The sequence below is a fragment of the Chenopodium album genome, chromosome 9 (assembly GCF_948465745.1).
Source record: "Chenopodium album chromosome 9, dcCheAlbu1.1, whole genome shotgun sequence".
Lineage (NCBI taxonomy): Eukaryota > Viridiplantae > Streptophyta > Magnoliopsida > Caryophyllales > Amaranthaceae > Chenopodium > Chenopodium album.
In genome coordinates, this window is record NC_137842.1 from 63,090,849 (window position 1) to 63,112,422 (window position 21,574).

Sequence of the window (21,574 nt, forward strand, 5' to 3'; positions counted from 1 at the left end):
GAGCAAAAATAAGTTTAGAATAAAATCTGACTTTATGATAAGTATATCTTTGAAAAAGATAAGCTAGTATATTTGGAAAATATAAGTTTGGACTAAAATTTGATTTTATGAGAAGTATATCTTTTTGAAAAAGATAAATTAGTATATATATTTGGAAAGTATAAGTTTTAAATAAAATATGATTTTATAGCAAATATATCTTATTATTATTGACAGAATATATTCTTAACAAAAAGATATATTTTTGGAAAATATCTTTTAAACATATCTTTTTATAAAGCTTATCTTTTACGAAAAGAATGATTTGGGTGTACTATAAATATGCTCATACGTATTCATTCAAAGTGGTAGGCCGACGAAGCTTTGTGGTCGTGCTTAATGGTTTCATCCTTCACCATGAACCTAAGTCAAACCTCCATGTCAAAGTTCCAGTCAGGTTTGGTTTCAGTTTGTCCAGTAAGTTCGAGACAGATCTTAAGTGTCCAGCATATTAGTTTTATCTCTTTATTCATTGATATGTATTTAGAGTTATTCTTTGAGATCTTGTAATTGGGTAAAAGGGTTTTGAGTGTTTTATGTATTGGGGTGTGAGAGTTCGTGAGAAGTCTCATTATCATAATTGTATGAGTGCAAAGTGTGAACTTCTAGGGTGAAGCCGAGTGAGCTTCTAGTGAGAGGCCGAGTGAGTAGTACTCAGGGAGTACGAGTGAGTCTAAGTGATGGGCTTAGGTTGGGTAGGATAGGTACGGTCCTAACGAGTAGCAAGTTTCCGGGTAGGAACTTGTGAGAAAGGTTTGTTGTAATAGGTTGTAACTAGGTGTGTTTGGCCTATTATAGTGGATTGGTTTGGCTTGAAATCCCTTGGAGGATCGAGGTTTTACTTCCAGTTAGGCCCTGGATGGTTTCCTCGTAAAATCCGCTTTGCATCGTCTAAGTTCCTAACATCAATCAGTTTTATATTCCGCGAAAAGTAGACACTAGGAACATACTACAATTCACCCCCCCTCTTGTAGTATATCATCTGAAATAACAATAAGGTTACATGGTTCTAATCTATGACGACATACACAAATTCTATTTTTTGTGAGTAAAACTTAGAGATTGAATTGGCGAATATAATGTGTAATCTCAATTGTGTTAGATTAATAAATTATCGTTGTCAAGACAATGGTTATTTCTTATTACCATGGGGTTCACAACACACCAAATTCTTCCATTCTTGGGGGAGATGGACTCTGACCGTACGTCAACCCTCACGTTTTTTTTAATCCAATATTTGTGAGTCAGACACTTTGAAAGTGAGGGGGGAAGGGTAAGGCCCGTAAGGGATCCCTACCCTCAAATTCTTCCATTCTTGAACAACTTTTGTTCACATTGTTCTATTCTTTGAGTAGCCTTGAGAACACGGTAATTTTAACAAACCTAAAACAAATGCACCAATTAATCCATTTTATTGTATGAAATATTCAAGTCATCAATTAATTTATCCTCTTCAACTTGATTGTAACTAGACATTTAGAACCATGCTAAAACTAATACAAGTATCAAATAAACATTATATGCCTCAAGAATAATGTCTTCCACTAATTGATAAACCACATTTTAATGTAGAAGAGTTTTTTGTTTTTTTTTTTTTTTTTTTTTTTTTTTGTGACTGGAATCAATGAATCTAGATTTTATAATACTTACTTAAGAAGCATTAATTAGCAATCTGTAATACTCTTAATCTTGCATGTTTAGAAACAATGATTTTATGCAACGGATCAGAGTTTCATATTCATTACGGCTAATTTGTCAACAATTAGAGACTAATCTGTATTAACCTAATGCTTTAACGATAATCAACAACCTAATCAAAAATAATATCCTTAATTATTTATTAATCCACCACACATGTACAGTAAGCTAAGTCACGTGTGCTTGAAGTTAAAGAAAAACACAAGCAATATAATTAAGCAATTAAGCATGCATGTGCAATATTGTGTCATTGTATGTACCATGCACTGAATGTCATTGGGATATAATTTTCTTCTTTTAATATCAATTTTCTTATTTGTCATATAATTTCTCAAATTTAAGTCAAACCATAACAATAAAATTATTTTTGATACTCTAGTATTCTTCACCACAGAGTGGCTAGTTTTGTTTAAGCATTATTTTTTATTTTATTTTTTTTGAAATTTATTTAAGCACTAAGTACATTTCTATAAGTCAAAACAAATTTTCTATAAGCACCAAACAATTAGAGTGATGGGAATTTGAAGAAAAAAAATGCATACAATTATCTTATGTTTTGATATGAATGATAAAAGCACTCGTAAGTAGGGTTATGCATCGGTCCGGTTCCGGTCGATTTTCCGGTCCAAGTCCAATTCTACACACCTCTACTCTTAAGAGCTAGATATAAGCATTATTTGATTAAATTGTTACTTATTTATTGGATATTAGTTTTAAAATGCTTAGTTTGACATGACAATTTTCTCAAAAATAAACTGCGTGACAAAATCATACTATGATCAAAGTAATAAATGTTTGATTTAACTTAAAATTTTCAGTTACTAATTAATTTCTTATACGTAAGCCACGTGTAGTGTTTATTGTATACAGAGAGTATCATTATTTCTCTCAGCGAACCGATAAAACGCCCTTTTCAGAAATGGTCATATCTCTAGAAACCGATAAAACGGCCTTTTTATATCATTCTGATAATCTGGCTCTTTTACATCAGAAATCTAACACATATGCATGCAATGGTACCAAGCATATGGAAAAATTCGATTACAATTAATAAGTAAACAAGATAAGAGGATTATTTGCATCTATAATAAATTCAATTCATGTTCGTTTGATCTTAATGCTAAATACTGATGAAAGATTGACATGTGTTTTAAACTAATTAAACAACTACTAGGTTCCAAGTACCTAATCTAAAATAACCTGACATACTTATACTAACATATTAGAGTACGTGTTCATTAATTTATTTTGAATAATGATCTATACTTTGTATATTCCAAATTTATACAAGTATGTCCTAAAACATAAGTTATTTATGGATGAAAGCAATATTGATGATAAATTATTTTATTTAATTTGTTATTATAAACTATTTGTAGAGATTTGCAACATTAATATTATGAGTAGAGCTAGGGTTATTATTTCCCGACTATTTTATAACAAAATTTCATACTTTCTACGTCTAATTAATATTGTACTCCTTTATATTCTTATTTATCTTTTTGTACAATTTTATATCATATACCTCAGTGCATACGTCACTATTTTGGTGGCCTGTGCATACAAGCCATGCATAGACATACATGCATTGCTACATAAATTTTTGTAAAGAGTAATAACTAATAAGCTAATACTTCCTCTGTTAAATGTTAATTGCAACAAAGGGGTATTATTTGTGAGATACAAAATATTCCTTTGTTGCAATAAACATTTAACGGAGAAAGTATATATGAATGTCATTTACTTGTAGTATATTAGCACCATATATTATTTTTGAAACCATATTAGCACCATTTATATATAAAAATAAATATTATTATTGAGATAATTGGTTATTATTGGTAATTATATACAATAATTCATATATATACGAAATACTGTAGTAGCTATATATTAATAAACCTTTATGTTAGATTATTGTTAGTTTGAAACAAATCAAATTGCGTGTATGTATGATTGTTAACGGAATGAAATATTGAGTACTTCACAAATTAAAATTGAATTCCTTTTTTTTTTTTTTCTCACATTTTATTTATTTTTTGTGGGGTTAAGAAAAAATAGAAAAAAAAATATATATATTTCTAGAATTCTTAATATTATTAAGACATAAAAACAAGTATATATGGTTCATTAGTACTCATGTCTGCTAGCTAATATTGACAGTTCAATTGGACATAATATGACTTATATCATATTGTCATCAAATGCCCACACAAAAGAAATTGCATGAGCTATTGTGCCAAATTACGTACCAGCTAATATTTTTAGCTTTACATAACCAACCACTTATATTAATAAAATCGATCAATTGTCGTCAAACAATGTATGAATTGAATTATGTCTTTTATTTTATAAAATGTTGAAATTATTCAAAATATATACAAATTCTACGGTCTACAGATGAAAATTGTAAAAATAAATTGTGAGGTGATGTTTTAGGAACTACTCCTATTACTATCATCTTATTTAATATTTGGGTTTGGATTATATAATAATTGATTCAATATAACATATTGTTTTTTTGCACAAAATTAATGTAATATTATAAGTAGAATATATCAAATTACACATAAAGTTCTTTCCCAAAAAAAAAAAAAAAAAAAAAAATTAAAACAAAAAACTACATATAATGTACTAAAAATATAAAGAAAGGGCCCTATCAAACTGAAATCTTCACGGGTCCACCCGGCCTAGGTTAGCGAGCTAAGTACTTTGGGAGGGGGGAGGGCAAGGGAATCCCCACCCAAGGTAACTCTAGTGGGATTTGATCCCACAACCTCATAGTTGTAAGATACAAACTTTTTCACTAGACCAAGCCTTGGTAAATTACCTCTTTGTAATACGTATTATATATAGAACATGAGATTGCTTTTGTTCCCTAGCTCTTCCCTAGTAAGGGCCTGTTCACATTTACTTAATTTCAGTTCACTTTAGCTCCAATCAGTTCAGTTCAGCTCCTAATTTCCCTCTCTCATAAAATATTCATTTCAGCTCAATTCAGTTCAGTTCATCTCCGATCAGTTCAGTTCAGTTCCAATTAGTTCAGTTCAGTAAATATGAGCAGGCCCTAACCCACATACAAATATCAACAAACGATTATACAAGGAATAAAATGTATATGGTGGATTCTCATTGGTAAAATTAGGTTGTATATGTGTAAGATACTATTCTTCCCCAAACTCTAAACTTATAAAAATTTTATTTCTCAAATAAAATAAAATATGAAGTGCATAATTTTCAAGTAAATACATCAAGTAAATTTGTTTTAAATTTTAACCATAATGTACTTCCGTCCATTAATTTATTTATTTTTTTTAAAAGTGATTTTTTTTTCTTGCATCTCAAAACTGTATACGTGACTAATAATATTACTTTTGAAGGTCGACAGTAAAATTGTCCAAATTCAATCAAATTATACATACACCTTTTGAACGAAACAACAGACAAGACACCAAATAACATTGTCCTTGCATTGTTGAGAAACTTAACCTTTAAGCAAATAAGAAATAACCTAATTATAAAGCTTACACAACACTAATTAGCAATACCTCGTGTGTCACATTTTTTCAAAAAGTAAATTACAAATATACGGATTAGGTGAATTGTTCATTTACACTTGCCAAAAAGGGAAAAAAAAGTTTATCAATTTTAGCAAGACAAGATCCATAATTTGAGCACTTTCATTGATTTGTATTAATCATTATGCTTCTGACAATTTAACTATATATTATATCTTCTGTCTACAACTAAAGTTGTAATAATGTACCATGTTCCATAATTTCATTTGCATTATTATTTGTGCTAATATAATCCATAGTAAAATTTAGTCTTCAAAGCGGTTTTTTGGCAATATAATTATATAAATAATAATGTTTGTGTATCCAAAGTTTTACTTGAAAGAATCAAGAGTATCTAGGGTTCGATTTTTATGTTTTTATCATGTTGGTATGATGCCTTAGCAGTTAGCATGCCTCTAACTGTCTCTGATTGTTGGATATCAAAATCAGGAAATCAAAATATAAATGTTTTGACTATATCTCGACTGATAATCGGTATCTGTTTATTACTGAATTGTTGTAAGAGGGTTATAAGTCAATTAAATAGATTATTGTTTTAGGTTAATTAAACACTTTCATTTCACATGTAAGACCTTGTTCTTTTGAGCTGTTGTACTTTGCTGAGCTCTGCTCTGCTGAAATCTGCTCTGCAATGTTCTGTAGTGTGTTTGAAGCTCTGTTCTGCTCCACTGAAATCTGCTCTGTTCTTCCAAAAAGCTCAAAAGAACATGATCTAAGTTTTATACGATGTATTTTGAGATTTAGAGAATTAAAGTCCCGTCTACGTGCTATAATACAAGATCAGAGCAACAATTCGATCACATATTCACATAATAATCACATATGATGATTCTTTCAAAGTCAATAATCAATAACAATGAAACTTAAGCATGTAACATAAGGATCATAGTCATCATACACCTATTCAAAATTAAAATGCATAGAATTACAAATAATTACTAGATGACAAATTAATTCTATACATACACGTTACTCCTCATATACAATCATACTCATAGATATAATTTCATCGAATTACTTGATTTCATAACACGTACTCCTCGTTTTGTAACGAACTAACTTGCCCAATAAATTGAAACCACCTAGTTTTCAAGATAATTCGCACAAATAATCAATTTAGCTTTTCAATCAGATCACTTCCGTCTCATCAAGTGCATGCATGAAAAAAATTTAAAATTATCAATCAGTTGATCCAATTGAGCATGAAAAGGAACATAATTGAAGATTAATCTTTTGACATTTAAAAGTTACTATTATAAAAAGTTAAAATGAACACATCCCCAATAAATCTATAATGAATAATGATTTCCTCCATGTCTATAAGTGCACAACTTTTTTCACTAAATAGTATGATTTGGTATGCCCACTAATTCTTAAAAAAGAAAAATATCAACTTTTATTTTTGTTACATTCTAATTTTATTTCTTTCATAGTTATATACATTGTTGTCAATGTATTTCATGCATACAAAATTAGAATTGAATTTAATTAGACAAATAACACAAAAGAAATTAAGTGACTCAAAAATATATATATACCCTTCAACATAACTAATTATATATGCAACAATGTTGTCATTGTATTTCATGTATAGTTGTATGCTTTATAGTAGTCTAGAGAAAAAGATTTTTCTAATTTATTGTGTGCTTTTTTGTTTCAAAAAAAGTAAAATGATAAGAGTGTATGCTCAAGCTGTCTAAAAACATTATGTCAAAGAAATTTGACAAAATGAAAGAGGTTTTGTTTAGAAGGGATGCAAATATAACCATTAAAAGTACGTTTCACAATTATGTCATACAATTAAGGTTTTTAAATAAAAGACTAAATGGATGTTATCCCGTTAAAGGTCATTATGCGTATTAATCAAAAAGCACATCACTTTAATTGTTAAAGTTTTTCCAAGATTACTAAATATTGTATCCTTATTACTTTTGGCAATCACTTTAACTTTAAGGGATGATAAATCATTGTGTATCTCTAGGAGAACACACAATCATATCATTCATTCTAATTAAGCATAATTTCATAGAATATTAATAAAACTTTATTTTATAATTATCGATAACAAACTTAAAATGAAACTTAATATACGGAGTAACAAACTTTAAAATATATACAAACTTAAAATAATTAATAATACAGAGTATTACCTAGGAAGATCAATGTTTTTACCTTGAACAATTCTTGAAATTTGCGAATTGTTGTTTGTTCAAGCAAATATATAGAGTTTCACTTTACTATGAGAGGATTTAATTTACTTTTAATTTCATTAATTTTGATGCTAATCAAACTAGCATTAGTTGTTTTCAATTTTAATGGTTGTAGACTAGCAATAGCATTAAATTAGACCCCACTTATTACATATTTTTTTTTACGGAGTACTCATATAAATTAAGTTTATATAAAATAATATTTTCATTTAGGAAAAAGATATATGCAGCCCTAAGGGCTGCATATAAGAAGCTAAAAATGGAAAGGAAAGACAATAAATAACCATTTATTACACTGATTTACTCGTGAATTGTCGATAAATTCCCAACTTAATACTAAAAAAGGAAGTATATTAAATAATTATATGCAGCCCTTAGGGCTGCATATAGCATTACCCTTTAATTTATTATCAACAATCAAATTAATTAAATGTTGTGCTCATACATAAAACTTATTTTATCGCCTCTTAAATAGTTGTTAAATCAAAATTATTGAACAACTCTTGTCTAACACGATTTTGCTGTCCATAGTACTAAATAATTATCCTTGTGTCCTGGTCCGAGAGAAAGGAAAAGTATAAATTATAAAAGCAAATCTTCCATCCACCAAAGTTGAAAAGAAAAAAAGACAAAAAGAAGAGAAGATGTTTTTGGTTTTATTTTTATATTTAATTTTTGATAAGTTAGTTAATTGTACTTTATTTTTCCAACAAAAGAAAAAGTTGCTTGTTTTTTATTTTCTTAAAAAAATAAACGTAACTAATAATGGAGATCCCCTCACAATAATATTGTTGCTTAAATTAGAGAAATTTTGGTCGATAGAAGGGGCTGAAAATTCATGGATATAGATTAGTAGTTAAAATTTTCATATAAGGAAAAAAAAAGTGTTGACTTCACCCACTCAATTTATGCTCTTTTCACCTACCTTAAAGAAAATCAAAATGTATCAAATTATAAGTTTGGTCTAAGAAAAAAAAAAACACCATCCAACCATAATGTAAGGGGTTCAATTCCATTAGGACAATTTGGGGGAAGATCAAAAGGGATCTCGTTGCTTTTCCTCCATTATTCCAAATTACCTAGTCAGTTAACGTAGATTAGGTTAACTCACAGAATATTACGATATAGGACCCTTCTTAATAAAAAAAAATTTAAAAAAAAAATAGTCAAAATGCCTCTCTAAGGCCTTTTCAATTTCAATGCACAACTACAATCAATTCTTTTGAGTAATAAAATTATATAAGCACTTGTAAAATGGTGGGGGTAAGCTATTTGGTCATGATTAATTAATTGATATATTTCCGTTAATAACCCATAAATAGCCTACGTTATTTTCAAACACTTGTTTAATCACTCGTATGATTGAGGCTATTCATAAGTCATACTTCCACAATTGCTTAACGAGTGTAACATATAAAGAGATGTAAATATACAGTCACTTATACTAATTATAAGGAGAAAGATACAGAGAAATTATTGCTTAAAAGAGTTAAAAGCTTTGCTTATTACAATATCTCTTTCGTTCCACATTGATTTTTTAAAGGAAAAATTCAATCATTAGATAGTAATAATAATACATTCACCAAGTTGTTTAAAAAAAATATACATTCACCAAGACAAATTAAATTAAACTCATATGATTATATTTTCTAATATTTACGGAAAAAAAAAAGTAACTCCCTCTATTTTCTATTTGCATCAGTTTGACCGAAATATTTGTCGAGACACAATTTTGACCATTAATATCTTTAATTGTCTATTTAGTAAAATTTGTACTAACAAAATTATATTATGAAACTAGACATTCTAATGATATATTATATAATAACATTTATTTATTTTATAGAGGTGAAAAAATTAAGTTAGTCATGGTATGTGAATAGTGCAAAAATCAAAGTAATAATCCATTTAAAAAAAAACAAAAAAAAAAAAAAAAACAAAGGGAGTATATGCAACCCTACAAGCTGCATATGAGAAGCTAAAAGTGAAAAGAATAGACATTAAATAAACATTTATTACACCGATTTACTTGTAAATTGCTAATACATTCTCAACTTAATACGGAGTACTAAAACAGAACGAAATATATTAAATATTTATCTGCATTTTTTTAATGCTCCATCCGTTTTTAAATATTTTCTCTACTTTTCTTTTTTGACCGTTCTTAAATAATTGCTCTATTTTATTATTTGAAAAGCTTTTATACTCCGATCCCTCCGTTAATTTGCTCAATTTCTCCATGCGCGAAGTTTTAGGAAAAATTGGAGAAAATAATAAAATATGGAGGTAGTAGGGTTAGTGGAAAAATAAAAATTGTAAAAAACCAAAAGTAGTCGAGGGAATTGAAGGAGAGAGAATATGGAATTAATATTGTTTGGTACACTTGGTGAGAGAGATTAATTAAATATTGTAAAAAAAAATTCAAATAAGGAAATAAAACAAGTGTTTAAAAGCGGTTGAAAATAAAAGGTAGATCAAGTATTTAAAAACGGAGTGAGTAACTCACGAGATTTCAAATACGGAGTATTATGTAAGTTAGAAAATCATAATGAAACGGTGAGATAAATATCGACTTATCCACAATACTTCGATTAGGTAAATGCTACACATACAATTGTTGTATGTGGTCCCTACATACAACTCTAATTTGTCATGTTTTTATTGGCTCGAATAATGGGCCCAAGTTCCATTATATTCAATTTATATTTGACTTCTAATTTTCTCCCTTATTCTGATGATGTGTCAAAATTTTAATGATGTTGTATTTAGGGATAACAAGCGTAAAAAGAGGGATACAAATAAATACGACACGTGTCGATTGAAGATGTAGCTGAGTTGGACGACCGGAACGCTGAAATCAAGAATAGTTTAGGATCCGAAAGAGGGGACAGAAGTCCGACAAAAAGACAGCGTCACATGGTGTAAAAAAGGAAGTGTGGAGCCCATTTAAAAGAAGGAGTTGACTTGATTACCCTTAAAGACCGACAAATGTGGGCCCCTTTTCTTGCCTCCTCCGCTGTCCTTCCGCACACGAGCTGCTCCTACGCCATCATTCCTTTTTTTTTTTTTTTTTTTTTTTTGATTTTTATTTTATTTTACTTTTCCTGTATTTCTTTTGATTTAATAAAAAAGAAAATAAGAAAGAAAAATTGCCTTAAAAAAAGAAAGAAAGAAGATTAAATTTACTTTATATAAATATAAAAGATCAAAATTATTTTAATTTGTACCATATTATTTCGTTTTCAAAAAGTTCTTACCATTTAAACTTTACATAGTGTTAACAAACTCCACTATAACCGATTAACTGCAATATATGGAGTAAATAGAGTCTTGTACTCCGTAAAATTTATTTTTATTTATTAGTTGCAACAAATAAGTAATTACTAATTACTCCTTAATTTTGTATCAACTGCATTTCAATAAATCATGAACAAAAGGAGTACAACAGCAATAGCAATAACAATAGCAATATTGCTTTCACTCACCAAAATAGTCATAAAACTCATTTGTATTTGAAATAATGGTGAAAATCTTTTAAATAAATTCTCATTCATCTTTTTGAATAGTCCTTAAAAAGTTAGATACATTTAAAGTTGTACGAAGTACAAATTTAGAGATAGCACCGAAAATTATGGGCAAGAATGAGGTAGGAAGAGGCGGTGGGGTACACGTCCAACCTACAAATAATAAGAAACACACGCTTTGAGCAATCATACATTGTCTACTACTTGGGCAGATCACAACCGCTCATCTTTAGACACGTGGCAAACATATAATGGTCAGATCACTCAATATTCTTGCTAATTAATTAATCCAACTAGTAGTATAAGTATAACCAACCCTTTAGCTCTTGTGTATATATACATCTTCATATGTACAAGTGCTTTCATAACTTTCTTTCACTTTGCCAAACTTTTCCTCCTCAAAAAAACCAATCAATTATATAGAAAGAAACTAAACTTTCAAGCAAGAAATTGTAATTTTTCTCCGAGATGGTACATCAAGATATTTCAACAATGAATTTCAAGGAAACCGAGTTATCTCTTAGTTTACCAGGCGAAATGGTATCAAGTATGGAGGAGAAATCAGTGTTGAAAAGGCGATTTTCGGATACTTTAGATTTGAACCTTGGCCGTGAAGAATCAAAGGGAAATAAAACCGCTAAAAACGGTGATTATGATCAGATGGAGCAATCTAGTGCCCCTAAACCTCCTCCTTCCAAGTAAGAACTCGTTTTTTGTTTTAGTTTTATTAGTTTCACTAGGAGAATGTTTTCATCATAGTAAATTTTTACAAAAATATCGTCACATTAGTATAATATTTCTCTTCCTTTACTAAACCGTCTAGTCAACAAATGAGAAAATAAATATAAAAACCCTTATAATCATTCTAAATCCTCGATAAATTGACTAGGTCATCTTACAAGGATTATGGCTTAAAACAATGTTTTCATGTATTTTATGTACTTGTATTAGTTTTTCGACTAATTTCAACAATTTATGACGTGGCAGGACACAATTGGTAGGATGGCCACCAGTGAGAGCAAGTAGGAAGAATGTAATGAAAAGTTACAAATATGTAAAAGTAGCCGTTGATGGAGCTCCTTATCTAAGAAAAGTTGATCTTGAATTATACAATTCTTACCAACAACTTTTAAAAGCTTTGGAAGACATGTTTTCTTCCTTCACCATACGTAAGTAATCTTTATCATAATTATTAATTATTTCCTTTAAATTTAATTAATTAAGTTTTTAATAAGGTATGGTTGTTAATTAATGTTTTGTATAAATATTTATTTTTGCAGGAAATTTCTTTAATGATGGAAAATTAATGGACCCTGTGAATGGATCTGATTATGTACCAACTTATGAGGACAAGGATGGTGATTGGATGATGGTTGGAGATGTTCCTTGGAAGTAAGTATAAATTAAAATTAAATATAATTATTCCTTAATTTAAAATGTATTTTTAGCTTTATTATACATTAACTAGTCTTTTGACCCGTTCGATGCACGGGTTGTTACTTAGGTTATTTTTCTTGAAAAGTGTTAGTGTTGTTGTGGAATTTTATTAGATATATATATACATAGATATTGTAGGGCATGAAATGACACATTAGTTTTAGTTATATTTAAGTTTAGGAGATGAAAAGACTATTTTATTATTAATGTAATGAACAAAAATTAGTTTAACTTAGACTCAAACATTATTTATATATATTTTTTTATATTAAAATGAAAATTTAAAAAGAAAGGATTAAGAGAGGTGACATGTGGCTTAGTATAGATTTGTGGTTTGTGTTTTTAAATACTAAGTATAAATAATTGATATTAATTATTTTTTTGTTGTTTTGGTTTGAGCAGTATGTTCGTTGAATCATGCAAAAGAATTCGTCTAATGAATAGTTCGGAAGCTGTTGGATTAGGGCCAAGGACACCCTCAAAGACCGACTAACTCAATAAAAAGCTAAGCTAATTTCAATCAAACGAGATCTCATTGAGTGAAATTTTGTCGGACGGGAATTGAACAAAAAACACAATCGATTTACACAACAAGTGCTTTGCTCATATCGAACGTGTAGTGTCAATCCCAAGTGTGGAGATCATTTTGGGACGAAGGGGTTATTGTGTTTTTGGATTTTAAAATTTGGTACACATACTTGGAACAAGAGGAAGGTTGTCCAAGTGCTATGGATTATCTCACTATGCTTCTAATTTTGGGATTGGGCATGTGAAACTTGGTGATTAATTAAAGTTTAGTAGCTTAGTATAAAATATAGTTATTAGGAGCTCACTTTCTTACCTTAAAAAAAGGAAGTTGAAGTGAACTATACAAGTAGTTGAGATCAGTACACCCACAACGGGTTTAATGTTCCTTGTTTTTTGTTACTTTTGTTGGTTTATCTTAACTTTAAAAGATTTTTTTTTTAATTGTATATTTGTATTAGATGATTATTATGACTTATAATATAATTGTTGTCGATATTATGTACAAATTACGGAGTAATTTACATCAAATACTATATATCCTTGATTCCTTTGCAGTTGGACCTAATCGTTTTCATTTGTTTCATATAATAAGTTCCTTATTACCTTAATTTTGCTAGTTGGGCTAGTTGATTACAAATGTTTAGTACTACTATGTTCATATTAGTAATTAAAATTCATTCATTAAAAAACTTTATTGAATTAGATGATTCAGGTTAGAAAAGATTTATATACTTCCTCTGTTTCTTTTTAGTTGACACGTTTCTTTAGTCACGTTTGTCAATGCATATATTCAACCGTTAATATTTTTAATTACGGAGTATTGAAAAAGAAAAAATTATAAAAAAGTTGATATTTTGAAAATATATATCGTGACGAATTCAACAAGACCCACATGACTATATTTTTCATTACGTATAAATCACAAAAAACGGTCAAAAAAAAGTGTGTAAATAGTGCTAAAGTCAAAACGTGTCAACTAAAAAAAACGGAAAAAGTATATTTTTAAAAAGAATTCAGCACCTTAATATATATATGAGATGGTATTCAAATTAACATAATTTAAGTTATTTTTATCACCTAAAAGTTTAGTTAAAGTGTCTTTAATCTTCAATACGGTGGGTGCCTAAACTATATTGTCAAACAAAGCTTAAATTTTACTACCTCGCCCTGTCCCAAAATATAATATAGTATTTCATTTTGCATAGCCTTCATGACGTACTATACTTTAAGACTTTTAGCCTTTTACCACCAATATCTTTAATTACAAGTACATATAAAAAAAAATGTTATAAAAAACACATTGAGATGAAATTTTTAAGGAAAATTTAACATAAACAGACAAATCTTTGGACGGTTCTTCCATATTAGACTAACCTTTAAATCTGCCCATATTAGACACAAGTTTAACATTTTTCTCTCAAAATGGACCAAACAGGTTACCTTACCTGTTATACCAGGTAAAATTCCACTTGTCATTAAATCATTGGTCAGTTTATTATTTTTTTTTTTAAATTTTTTTAATTTTGATAATTTTTACAAAAAAAAACCACGCTTTCCCACCACGACCTTCCCCTACCAGCGGCCAACCAATTCCCTCGGCGTCAGCGATCTTCAACGCCATCGAAATTATCGCCACCTACACCTTAACCTTCACAACCACCACTTCCACCCTCTACACCACCACCTATGTACACCACCAGCAACAACCACCACATAAACCACCATACCAATAACCAAAACCACCGAAATCACCATACCTACCAACCAAACCAACCCACCCAAAACATCGACACCATACCAACCCACCGTAAGCAGCACCTCAACACACTAAAAACCCACGCAACTTCGATCCCTTGCTCCTTGCCCAGCGCACTCCACGCACCTAAACAAAGCAGCCCGCACCAACCACCTAACACCACCGCCCAACTGTCCTACCTCTCACCTTCAATTTTTACTTTATCACAATCAACCACCAAACGCTGCACTTCACCCTCACAGCCACAAATCCGGTCACCATATCAACCCACATCACCTATCAGCCCGTATCCAACTTCACCTGACTGCCATGCTTCAATTGTATTTAACGGCCAAACCACAACTTCCATGTAATCGCAAAACCTAGCAGATCACAAATCATCCATTTAGGATGATTTCAGCGATTTTGGGTGGGGGAAGAGGAGGAAAGGGAGGGGGATAAGGTCATCGGCGCATGGGGTGGGCTGGGCGCCATATGCCGGCAGGGGTATGGAGGGGTGAGTGGCTGGCAATGGGTTGGGGAGGAGGGTTGCGGTGGTTTGAGATATTTTTTTTTGTTTTATTTTTTATTTTGTTAATTTTTAATGTAAAAAGATAATTAAAAAAGAAAATAAAAAAATGATCGGTTGTTCAAGTCACAAGTCATCTTGGTTTAATATGGGAGAAAAAAAATACAAACTTGTGTCTAATATGGGCAGATTTAAAGGTTAGTCCAATATGGGAGAACCGTCCAAAGGTTTGTCTGTTTATGTTAAATTTTCCAATTTTTAAAGATATCATGATAGTGTTGTTTGTTTAAGTTTTTAACACATGAAATTAAAGATAGGCACTATGTTATGAGATGGAGGAGCCAAGAGGGTAATTATAATTTGTTATACCATGCAATATATGTGTATTGTTTTTTGGTAAATTATATTTGTATTATTGTTTGTGTCATATTGCTCTTAAATTTTGCTAATATGCTTATTAAAATACTGTATAAGACATTCTTTCTCAAATTCTAAATAGTGAATTCAGAAATGATATCTTTTTCATTTATAATGAAAATTTATGCGAAAAAAATAAATTATAATACTTTTTAAAGCCAAGTATCTAGAGTAAACATAAAATTTGAATATGACATGTAAAAAAAAAGAAAATCAATAGTTGCTAAACATCAGTATAGATAATGAGTTACATAGGTGAATAAGCAACATGGATATATTGATGTTAGTTATGTTTAGCAAAGGTTTTTTTTTTTTTTTTTTTTTTTTTTTTTTTTTTATGTTAATAATAATAATCTGAATTTGATTTATTTGAATGTTAAATTTACATATATTTCTAATATTTTATGTTGATGAAACAAATGGATTTTTAACAAAATAGTTGTGATTATATAGTTAATCCAACTTTCTAGTAACTTGTTTTCTTGTTTTGCATGTCATGACTTTCATGATGATACAAGTCGTACAACTTTCTAGTAACTTGAGCTCAAAGGCAAAAGACTTGGCCCAAGTACCGAAGTGGATTCGAAGATGAATGCCAACCATATTCATTGGGCTAGTCCAATTAAGATCTTAATTATTTTTTTATCTTTGTGTTCTGCATTACACAACACAAAGATTTATCTGCAATTACTCCATTACATATTATTTGCAACGATTTAATATAAAATGTGAGTAAAAAATGTATAATCATTGCAAATAATATGTAACGATTATTTTGTATTTATCTGCAAAAGTCGAATTTGATGTAAACATTGATGTTTGAGGATTAATACTCAATTAGTCAATCTGTTCTTTGAGACTTGTCCCATTTTTCTTCTAATTTATACCTTTGAATTTTCTGTATACTACAAATGATTTATAGGGGTCACGGCTATATATACTCACACCACTTTATCTAATTCCACCACTTTACTCTCATAACAACTCTTTCCAACAAAAATTAAAACTTGTGACTTTACCTAGATGGGCAAACATAAGGGAACGAAGGGAGTACTTTTCTACCGTACTAAACATATAATAGTACTATTTTAAAATTTGTGGCTAGAGGAATGGAAGAACTGCTATAAATGACAGAAAATTTTACACTTGTATTCATGAAAGAGTTCTGCAGATCTTTATAAAATCACAATAGTCAGTTGAAGTTACAGATAACATGAATATTATTGTTCGATTCAATCTCCATTCTGCTTTCTGAATACTCAGTCCATGTTTGTTCATCTTCCGTCGTGGCGTGCATACATTGAAGCAAACTAAATACAAAGTGCAGGCAATGAGTCTAAATAACGCGATCTCCAAATCATTTGACCTCTGCTGAGCTTATCGCGATTAGAGAAGGGCTCTTCACTGCATGGGAGAGGAAGATTCAGTTGCTTGAGTTGGAAACATGCTGGTGCACAAGTTCTGAAGAAAATGCTAGAAAATCCGCAAGCTTATATGGATCATGAGTTGGGTAATTTAACATCATTAGAGATGTTGCACATCTTCTGCAGCGAAATTGGGCTGTTATTATTCTTCATGCTGCGAGAACTGTCAATTCTGTAGCCCACAAGCTGGCCAAGATCCCGGTGGCATCTACTTCATAGCTCTTGTTCACAGGCTTATGTCCCTTGCATCCTTTTGCTCATGTTTTCTACCGGCTGGTGTATTACTTTTTATGTTCTATGTATGTTTTGTGTAGTCTGTTGCCTTTTCTGAACTGCTATAACTATCTTTTGCCCAAGGTACTCGTTGTAATATAAGTATTCCTTTGGTGGTCACGTAACTAGTTCAAACTACATTATCAACATGAAAATTGAAAATTCAAACAGAGGTAACATATATAATAATGCCATTCGCATTGTGTTAAAGAACCTGATCCTGGTCATGTGTGTAAATTGCAAGTTTTAGAAGACTGCAATGAAGAAAATTGCATCAACACTGCTTCCCTTTTTTTTTTTTTTTTTTTTTTTTTTTTTGGGTGTATAGAAATCACAAGGCAATTGATGAGGATCGGGAGTAAAGCTCTAACCAATTAAACTATCCTTCATTCTGAACGTCATTGTGTTAAGGACACGACTCACACGAGTTGATTGCTACTATGTAAGTAGATAATTTAAAGTCTTGTACTCTGACAGAGCTGCGTGTCTTTTGCAGAAAATTACACAGCAAATACTTCACCTTTATAACAAATTTGGTAATATACCAAATTGAGTAATATAGGAGACAGAACACTTCAGAATATGATTTAGAAAATGTACCTAAAAGGCACTTTGAAAAATAGTTACTGGAGAACTCTGTCATTATTCTTTTAACTTTATCAGTTAGAGCATCATAATCAATTTGCTGCTTCAGCTCCAAACATATTGGAAGCATCACAATCAAACTTAAAAACGGATTAATTATGCAGCTGTCTCTTCATATAGTTCAAAGGGAGAGGATCCTCTCCGGTGCACGGAGGTGTCCTGTCATCCGCAGTGTGCACAAGATATGGAGGAGGGAGGAGGGAGGAGGGAGGAGCGAGAGAGGATATCTCCTCCCACATGCTGACAGGCCACAACGCCTGACCTCGAAACTCCTGCATTCCTCTCCTCACATCTCTGAGCACCGGATCCTACTGTACACAGGAGCGCAGCCACACCCATGTGTATTTTAGAGCTATCTAACATATATATCAAGAAAAGTCATCGCTCTTGCTGCATGGAAGAAGAGAGACCAAGAGTCCTCAATCTCCTCGTACATTATTATTAGAATATAGAACTATTTCAATAATAATGAGTTATCAACCAAATATGGCCAATGAGTGATTGTGCAAATTAACAAGATAGAAGGATGTAGTCCATAACTTCAGTAACCATCAATGAAGTGTAACTACCATACCACAAGGGAATCATAACCAACACCGAGAAATAGAACAAAAGCATAGACATACTCGCATCTAAGACATTAACACCAAAGATCCATCAACATAAAATAAAGGGAATTAGAATCATACTACTAACAGCAAATGAAACAAACAAAATTTATAGAAGCTTTATTGCTAAACTAATATCAGAAATTCTGAATACATGGTATTACATTGCCATCTTCACAATAAGAATAGTGAAGAACATTACATCAATAAAAAGCATGCTCTAAATCTCTACATAACTACCAAGAATTAACATCAATAGTCGAAAAATTACAATCAACAAATATGAATACTCAACGAAACAGGTAATAATAAGTACCTTACAAAACAATGCTGAACAAAATAATCTAAAAATCTCAGCCTACTACTCAAGCAGCAACCTTCTCTGCTACCTTTTCCTTCTCATACTCCTCCAATTCCTTCAACCACAAATCACCAAACTCACAATCCTTCCACGCCTCGAACCAAGGCCCACCGAGAGTGTAGTGTATGGCCTTAGGGTTAGTCTCGGGTTTACCCTCCACAACTTGGTTATGACCAACAAGGAAATTCCACACAAATGGAACATCACCAATCTCATGATCCTCTAACCATTGAAACCTATGAAGGAATGCCCCGGTTTGAGTATTAACAATTTCCGGGGTTAACACCTTATTTTTTGGGTGTGCACAATTATACAACACCATTGATGACCAATTCTTCCTAGGATAAACAGTTTGAACAGCACCATCCATTTTAGTAGTTTCTTTAGGTGCATAATCATGTTGAACACACATAATTGCATACTTTTCATCAATCAAATCAACTAATTCCTTAATATCAGCAAGATATAGAAAATCACAATCAACAAACATAGCCCAACCCTCAAAATTAGCCAAATGAGGGGTTAAGAATCTGCTAAATGAAAATTCAGTACTTTCTAATTTCCCCCTTTCTCTCCAATAAATCCCCATTTCCCTTAATTCAGATTGTTTAATCGGATGAACTTCAACAGGAATTGAAGAACGCTTAAGAATTGAATGCTTACAAACTTCATATGCAATATCTTCTTTAGGATCATACCCAACAAAGATCTTGAACGGAATTAGGGTTCCATTATTCGTACCATTGCTCGATTTATCAGAAATTACCTCAATTGGGTTTGAAATTGAATCCATTTCCGCCGAACCCATTTGTAAGTTTTTCTGGGATTTTGATCTGAAACAAGAATAACCCGAAAATCAATGAAAATTGCGGGGGAAATGTAGGATCAATTAAAATGGGAAAATCAAGAAAAGGGCTAGATTTATGGGGGAGGAGAGAGAAAGAGAGGATTACCAGGAGAATGGAGCACCGACAGATCTTGAAGGGATGAAGAGATGAATAGAGGAGAGATATTTTTGGGGTATAAATAGAGTGAGTGAAGAAGAAGGAAAGCAGGGGAGAGTGTGAGCTGTGAAAGGAGGAAAACAGAGTGTGAAGATTAGTTAAATTTGATTTGGGATTGATTAAGATTATTAATCAGTGGACTACCGACGTTTTATTGGGGATATCATACGCGGTTTGCTTCCGGATGGGTGGTTTGATCGGCGCGTGTCCGTCTCGAGCACGGCGTGTTACGGGTCTTATGGCCTATGTGAGTTACGTGTTGGCGTGTGAGTGACATGCGTTCGGTCTAATATAGAATGTGAGACTGTGTCATTTAAAGTGTGTTTTTTCACCTGATAATATTTGAACGGAACAAATTTAAACATGAATGAACATAGAAATTTTTTAAAGGTGATTTATGTGAAATATTTGATATGGAAAGTGAATTTAATCACGGCTGAGTCCTAGTTACTCGTTTTGAGTAACAACATTTGTCAGGGGCGGATACAGCATGGTTATGCCTTTGCATACCCTGCAACTACATTAAAATAATATTTGGTGCAACTTTTTAGCAATAAGTAAGTGTAGTTTGCTGGTTATCCAAGTGTTTTTTTAGTCTTTTTTGAATTTTAACTCTAGTCTACATTTCGAATCCCATTGCAACACATTTTTATAATTGTGCACACCTTTTATGTGAATCCTCGATACGCCACTGACATTTGTTATTCAAATGGCACAAATTGTATTTTTTCTTTATTCAAACACAAATTGTAATTAATTGTAAATTTGATAACATTTTATTATTTTTGTTGCTGACTCAACCTTCTTCCTCCTTACTTCCCATCACCACAACCACCATCTTTCCTCTGCCAGTGGCGATTCCAGGAATTTGTCATTATGGGTTCGGACTCTCGAAGTTCTCGAACACACCAGTTTTTTTTTTTTTTTTGGACGAGAAATATAGTTTAGTTAACTGATGTTTATCAAAAATATTATATACTACTTCCGTTTCATATATTTTGCAACTTTAGAGTATTATTTTTAAGATATAAAATATTCAAAATTACAAAAAATGTGAAAGAGAGATAATATAATACTTGTACAAAATAAAAGTATGATGGTGTAAAATAATACATGTATATATTCTTTGATTTTAATGAAAAGGAAAAAAGTAATACTAAGAATACAATAGTAAAATAAAAGTGAATATAATATAATAATTTTTTTTAAAGGAAAAAAAATATAAAATAATACTTGTATTAACTAAAAGTATGATGGTGTAAACAGTAAAATACTAAAATAGGCTATTGTGTTAAATTGTCAAGAAAAAAAAAATAACAATTGGGTTTGGCAAGGGGTTTGATCCCGCGTCCCCATCTAAGTGAATACTTTGCACGTGAATTCTTTGACCGCTGAACCACAAAAGGTGTAAATGATATAAGAAGTTGCATTTTTTATTTAACTTAGAATTTTTTTTCCCTCTAAATTACGAATTTTCCTCAAATCCAGTATGGGTTCAGCTGAACCCACTAAACCCATACTAGAATCGCCACTGTCCTCTGCCATCGTCCTTTCTCACAACTGC

The 21,574-nt window shown here is 31.0% G+C and overlaps 2 protein-coding genes across 2 annotated transcripts; one reads left to right on the forward strand and one right to left on the reverse strand.

Annotated features, from left to right (window-relative positions):
- The first annotated feature begins 11,383 nt into the window (after positions 1 to 11,383).
- Positions 11,384 to 13,461, forward strand: LOC145558704 (auxin-responsive protein IAA1-like). The gene is made up of 4 exons (XM_081620019.1): positions 11,384 to 11,747; positions 12,037 to 12,218; positions 12,330 to 12,441; positions 12,889 to 13,461. The coding sequence occupies exons 1-4, from the start codon at positions 11,518 to 11,520 to the stop codon at positions 12,977 to 12,979; spliced, it is 615 nt and encodes a 204-aa protein (XP_081476145.1). The 5' UTR covers positions 11,384 to 11,517; the 3' UTR covers positions 12,980 to 13,461.
- A 5,280-nt stretch (positions 13,462 to 18,741) lies between these two features.
- Positions 18,742 to 20,118, reverse strand: LOC145560102 (protein CDI-like). The gene is made up of 2 exons (XM_081621364.1): positions 19,960 to 20,118; positions 18,742 to 19,839 (listed from the first exon to the last, which is right to left on the reverse strand). The coding sequence occupies exon 2, from the start codon at positions 19,812 to 19,814 to the stop codon at positions 19,011 to 19,013; it is 804 nt and encodes a 267-aa protein (XP_081477490.1). The 5' UTR covers positions 19,815 to 19,839; positions 19,960 to 20,118; the 3' UTR covers positions 18,742 to 19,010.
- Between the last annotated feature and the right edge of the window lie 1,456 nt (positions 20,119 to 21,574).